Below are 6,895 nucleotides of genomic sequence, written 5' to 3'. Positions count from 1 at the left end.
AGATGGGATGTCGGCAAGTTCAAACTCATCAGTGGAGTGTACTGGTGTGAGTCTGGACTGGGAGAGTACAGCAATGCTGTCAACATCACAGAACGCGGTGAGTCCAGCCAAGCCTACTTCCTTCACTACCTAACAGAATGCCATCTACTCATCAGTAGCATTAGCAATTCAGCAGACATTACTTATTTGACTGAGGAGGTGACTGGTGGAATGGTCAAAATATTTTCTGTAACAATGTACGTCAGAAATGTAAAGGTAATCCTGTAATCTGTCGGGGGAAATTAAGTGCATGTGGTTTTGATTAATTAATCTATAGGTTGAAACAACCTTTTAATTTTGATGTTTTGACAGTCTGCATCAAATTTAACAAGGTTGTGTCTCCATGCTAAATGTCAGATTTAAGAAGTTGTTTCAACTTTATTATTATCATCATCCTATCTGTAGGATACAGGACTACTATTAATTTTTTTTATACATGGAGGAGGACACAAATGCATTAAAAGTATGTATGTTTTTCTTGCACCTTGTCTTACAGCTGGTTCTGTCATCCTGGTCAGTCCTGTACACCCTGTGACTGAGGGACATTCTGTCACTCTACGATGCAAAAACAAAAGAGTCTCGTCTGAGTCGTCTCTCTTCAACGTGGAATTCTATAGAAATGAAGTACTGGTCCAAAATAAACCCAGCGAGGAGATGATCATACCTGCTGTGTCTAAGTCTGATGAGGGATTCTATGAGTGTAGACTTCCTGGAGGACAGTCAGCACAGAGCTGGATGGCAGTGACATGTGAGTATACTGGTAACAATTGTCTCCACCAGGTCAAAGGCGTGGCTGGGATTACGTTTACGTCCCCGTCTGTCATTCCGTCCTGTTGGCTGTGCACACACAGCAAAATCTCTGCCCCAAACAGAGATTGGACGCACACACCCACCCACCCACGCACGCACCCACGCACACACACACACACACACACACACACACACACACACACACACACACACACACACACACACACACACACACACACACACACACACACACACACACACACCGTCGGCGGTCACTCGTATCCGAGTATGACTGTCCTCCTTCTTGGTCCTTGTGGGTCGTCAGGTGGCGATGGAGGCCGATTCTGGACCCGATTACTCACACACACACACACACACACACACACACACACACACACACACACACACACACACTAAGCATGTTAGTTAGCTGTATATGACAGTAGTTGAATTACAATGTCTCGCAGAATTTCTATAGACTAAATGATGCTAAAATGAGTTGTTCTAATTCTAACCTATTTATTTAAAGTGCTATTTTCTTTGTCATCATAGTGTGTCAACCTCAAGTGACTGATGAACCATCTAAACCTTCAGTGAGTAGATATCCTCCACCTACAGTGAGTGGATCTCCTCCACCTTCAGTGAGTGGATCTGCTCCACCTTCAGTAACTGCAGCATCACCTGAGGAACGGAGTTCCACAGTGTGGTTGATTGTAGGACTTGTTCCTGCCATGATTCTTCTACTGACCATCCCGCTAATCCTGCTGTGTCGATACAGAACATCATCTAAAGGTGAGAAATATTACATTAGATCCATCTAGATTTACAATAATTGAGCTACTCCGCGTACAACATTATGAGTATATTATATTTAGTAAGTTGATGGTGCAAGTTGGTTTTAATTTACAGATCCATGCTGCTGTGCCTGCAGGTAAGCGTATTTCATCTCTGTCCATTCATCAACAGAAGTTTAACAGCAGTATAGATTCACTTTTCTTTTTCTTTTTCCCGGCTTCATTTCTTCTAAATGTCATTTATATATATATATATTTTTTTTTTCTTTTTTTAACAGACATGCTCAGTCTCAGGGAACCAATCAGGGCTCCGCTTCAAACCAGAGGACCAATCAAAGTGGAGCTCCTGATGACGTCTACCTCCCACTGCAACACGGTCAGTGTTATTTCTATATGGTTGTTGTCAGGCGGAAACCTTGTATCTCCATTTTTCAACTTTGTATTTTTGAGGTTAATGTTTGTTTTTAGTTCAATGTTTTTTTTGTAAACGCCATTGACAATGAATGGAAAATGTACGTCATATTGTCCCTCATTACGTCATATTAGCCCTCATTACATCATTTATTGTCTCATTATTGTTAATGGCATTTAATGTTTGTGTTTGCACCGTTTGTTTTACATCACCATTACATCACCTAATCAACATGAGTTAAGACGCCGGGAGTGATTTTTATAAATTAAATGAATGCCCTTCGTCTTCGTACAACATTGCCACATAAAAGTATAGCGAAAACAGCCGATTTACAAACTCACAACCCGTCTCATTTCAACACGTTGTGAGCTTGTAGATCTGCTACTTTTGTGTGTTTATGTGTGTCTATGGGTTTTATAAATAGGCATCCAATTAAAAGTATTAAAAGCTTTTGACTAAATAATACATTGGATCATTTGGAACACATTTTTCCACAATAGTCATTCTGCATGAATCTTCTGTAAAAACTATATGTTTTCTTTATATTTTTCCCCATGTGTGTTCAGCCCTTGGCACTCACACCATAATGACGTATAGGTCTGTAATAGCACTGGAAATGTATTTATGTATTTTACAGTTATTAACACATTTATGTTAACAAATTATGTTAACAAATCATGATTTTCTGAAAACCCCATGTTTCTAGGTCAGTGGTGCTCAAACATTTCCATGTCCAGGACCCCCAAAATGATATGTAATTTAAACCGACCCCCATCTGAAAATATCTTGTTCCAGGGAGATTTGAGTTAAAAAACGTTTGCGCTGAAAGAATATATATTCAAAGATTTGCGACCCATTTTCACGATTTTTCAAAAATATACGCTATACGAGCTTGTAGATCTGCTATTTTTCAATAGCTAAAGTATAACATATTGCTTAAAACACAAAAAGGGGTTCCCGCCCTGAAAGGATTAAATAGTGTTTCTGACGACGTGTTGCTTTCCAAAATACCATAATCTTTCTTGGGCCGTAAGACTTCACCGCATTCATTTATCCATAGACACACACTGTAATGACAATGGAGCTACAAGGGGTGACGCTAAAACACAATACAAATATAATGTCTCACAGTATGACTTTAATTAGCAGAAATTAATGAAATAACAACCATATTTCTTTACCTTTTAGCCGACACAAGTGTCTATGGCGTAATCCAGCACTCGGACTATGAAAATGGTACAGTATATACTTTTTAAACATCAACTCCAATGATTTTAATCCGATTTTATTTCATTTTATTGGTTTTGGAATATTAATGTTTTAGTGTCTTCTCAGTAGGTTTAGGAGGCGTGGCCCAATTTGGGGCAGTTTTGTTATTTTAGAAACTTTAATTATGAATCCAAAGGCAATTAGCAGAATGTGATTAACAGTTTGGTGAATATGTCGATGTTTTCACCTGTGACGGTTGCCAGAGTCTTGTCATTCAATGAGTTAAATTCCTATTCCATCTTAATAAATCACATTTAGTTTAGTATGACTAATTAAAGTCACTATTCACACTCCAGTAAGCCCATTTATAGTTCGTACACCACCTCACTCACAGGCTCTCTCATGAATTCAGGAGAAACTGCCTAAAAGATAGGCCTCTGCTATTATCTGGTACAAATATTTACAAATATTTATATTTGTTTTTGTATTATTATTATTTTTACAGATCCAGATTATATCGTGTAAGTACAATTTCAATCTCTGTCTATTCACCAGCATGACAGCAGTAGATTATACATCTTGTTTTATACTTCATTTCTACTAAATATTGTATATATATTTTTAATTACAGACCCATCCCGTATCCGGCAACCAATCAGGACTCGGCAGCAGACCACGGGACCAATCAAAGTGGAGCTCCTGATGACGTCTACCTCCCACTGCAACACGGTCAGTGTTATTTCTATATGGTTGTTGTCAGGCGGAAACCTTGTATCTCCATTTTTCAACTTTGTATTTTTGAGGTTAATGTTTGTTTTTAGTTAAATAGTTAAATAGTGTTTCTGACGACGTGTTGCTTTCCAAAATACCATAATCTTTCTTGGGCCGTAAGACTTCACCGCATTCATTTATCCATAGACACACACTGTAATGACAATGGAGCTACAAGGGGTGACGCTAAAACACAATACAAATATAATGTCACACAGTATGACTTTAATTAGCAGAAATGAATGAAATAACAACCATATTTCTTTACCTTTTAGCCGACACAAGTGTCTATGGCGTAATTCAGCACTCGGACTATGAAAATGGTACAGTATATACTTTTTAAACATCAACTCCAATGATTTTAATCAGATTTTATTTCATTTTATTGGTTTTGGAATATTAATGTTTTAGTGTCTTCTCAGTAGGTTTAGGAGGTGTGGCCCAATTTGGGGCAGTTTTGTTATTTTAGAAACTTTAATTATGAATCCAAAGGCAATTAGCAGAATGTGATTAACAGTTTGGTGAATATGTCGATGTTTTCACCTGTGATGGTTGCCAGAGTCTTGTCATTCAATGAGTTCAATTCCTATTCCATGTTAATAAATCACATTTAGTTTAGTATGACTAATTAAAGTCACTATTCACACTCCAGTAAGCCCATTTATAGTTCGTACACCACCTCACTCACAGGCTCTCTCATGAATTCAGGAGAAACAAAATATTTATATTAGTTTTTGTATTATTATTATTTTTACAGATCCAGATTATATCGTGTAAGTACAATTTCAATCTCTGTCTATTCACCAGCATGGCAGCAGTAGATTATACATCTTGTTTTATACTTAATTTCTACTAAATATTGTATATATATTTTTTAATTACAGACCCATCCCGTATCCGGCAACCAATCAGGACTCGGCAGCAGACCAGAGGACCAATCAAAGTGGAGCTGCCGATGGCTTGTACCTCCCTCCAGGTAGTAGCGTTAAACACAGGAGGTGCAGCCAGACAGAGTATAAGAGTAGAGAAAAAAACATGTACAGTCTGATGATCTTATAGCCATGTGCGACTGACTTAAAATAATATGCTATACAATACGAACCAATCATGTTGGTTATGGACACTTCTGACTGTGTCTAATGAACTTATACTTCCAGCTATTAAAGTAGAATTCACTTAAATTAAAATCAAAGTCCACCACTTGAGTTGTGTTTGCTGTTCTTAGTCATTATCGGCACAATTAACACAACTGAAACAATGTTTAAAATATAAACTACATTTATGCGTCGACCTCTAGGAGACACCAGTGACTATGAAGAACCGAATGGTCCTGATGAAGACTATGAAAATGGTACAGTATATCATATTGTTTATACTGTCATATTGTATAGTTATTAATTCACATTTTGAGGTCAAGTTGTTGAGTAATGCAGAGGTATCTTTTTGATTTATGAAGCTGGAATGGGAGGTGAACTCAGTGAGTGAGAAGACTGGCAACCATCGAGAGGTGAATACAGCAACATATTCATCTGTTAACTGTTAAAGTATTACAAACATTCTACAATCATCATCATCATCATCACCTTTATTTATACTCGGAAATTAGCCCTCATTCAACGTAGCCGAGTTTACAATACACAAAATACAGTCAAAAAGCAATACATCAAACACAACATTATGAATCAGGATACATTTACAAAGGAACTTTATACAGAACAACCATCAGTAAAATAAATCAATTGAAGCAGGAGCAATCACGGTGAAAAATGTTCTGGAGCATTCCTTTGAACTGACTGGCAGGGAGCTCAGCTTTAAAGAGTTCATTGCACGAAGTTGGGCCATTGACAGAAAAAGCTGTCTTGCCCAACTCTGTCTGGGCCTGAGGAACCTACAAAGCTTCTGATTGCCTTTAACTCATGTTTCGCTCACAGGATCATCAGTTCCTGAATCTGCTGCAGTTGATCCACTTCATTCAAATGTCAGGAATAATCAGAAATGAGTCTGTAAGATGAAACTCCGCAGTGATAATGGATGCGGAGGTATTGATCACCTGCATCGTTGTTGCCCTCTGCAGAAACCCGGGACGTATCTCCATATATTTCTTATTTTTATTCTGAATTAATGCCCTATGCTTCATCGTACAAAAAGGCCGATCTACAAGCTCAGAACGTGTCACAATGTGCCTCGTTTTGAGCTTGTAGATTGATCGTTTTGCTTATTTTGTGAAAGTGAACTTGGTGTGCTCACACTCGCTCACACTCGCTTTGAATGTTATCAACAGATAATCTAAAAAGGGCATCTTTGAAAAACAAAGAAAAGGTCCTCCACACTGTCAGACACTTGCCAAAATGTTGCTCTTTATTAGGTCGGACAGTCTGTCCATTGAAAAATAACAGTAGTTACAGTAATGGTTTTGGGGGTTTAACTTTTAAATGAGCTCACATGGTGAAGGATGCTGGTCCACAAGACCATGATAGTAATTACTGTAAAGAACCCTCAATATATTTGTGTTTCATTATATTCTGTTGATATCCATATTCTGAACCCAGGCGATAGTCAGGCAATCTGCCGGGATCACATTCTTACCAAGACATTTCTCCACCAAGATGTTTGTAAAGGTGTCCAATGCTGACATTCAACTCCCCTATTTGGAACCCATGACAGATTTTGTTCCTCAAGTCACAAGAGCCTTGATGGTTTCACCCCTAAAGACATGTAGGAAAAAGCTTTCGCACACCTAGAAATCAGGCGAATGTACAGGTGCGTAGGCCAGTGGACATCAATGAAAGGAATGATACACCCGCACACTGTATATCTGCTCGGTACATTATTTTTTAAGGCAACCTTTCGGTCCCCCCGGACCTTTGAAGAACGTCCGGAGGTACCGAAACAGTGTGCGGGTGTATTTTCACCCCTAAAG

General features: G+C 38.4%; 1 protein-coding gene across 1 annotated transcript; it reads left to right on the top strand.

Annotated features, from left to right (window-relative positions):
• The first annotated feature begins 1,447 nt into the window (after positions 1-1,447).
• LOC310859976 (uncharacterized protein) lies at positions 1,448-6,574 on the top strand. The gene is made up of 12 exons (XM_083766742.1): positions 1,448-1,581; positions 1,699-1,720; positions 1,862-1,959; positions 3,184-3,231; positions 3,710-3,725; positions 3,836-3,933; positions 4,251-4,298; positions 4,733-4,748; positions 4,860-4,951; positions 5,273-5,326; positions 5,432-5,482; positions 5,907-6,574. Exons 1-11 carry the CDS (start codon positions 1,521-1,523, stop codon positions 5,458-5,460), a joined length of 582 nt encoding a protein of 193 aa, XP_083622868.1. The 5' UTR covers positions 1,448-1,520; the 3' UTR covers positions 5,461-5,482; positions 5,907-6,574.
• Positions 6,575-6,895: the final 321 nt, after the last annotated feature.

Source organism: Protomyctophum parallelum (assembly GCF_964188405.1).
Source record: "Protomyctophum parallelum genome assembly, chromosome: 1".
NCBI classification, from domain to species: domain Eukaryota; kingdom Metazoa; phylum Chordata; class Actinopteri; order Myctophiformes; family Myctophidae; genus Protomyctophum; species Protomyctophum parallelum.
The sequence above is the reverse complement of the archived record's forward strand: the minus strand, read 5'-3'. Positions and strand labels throughout refer to the sequence as shown.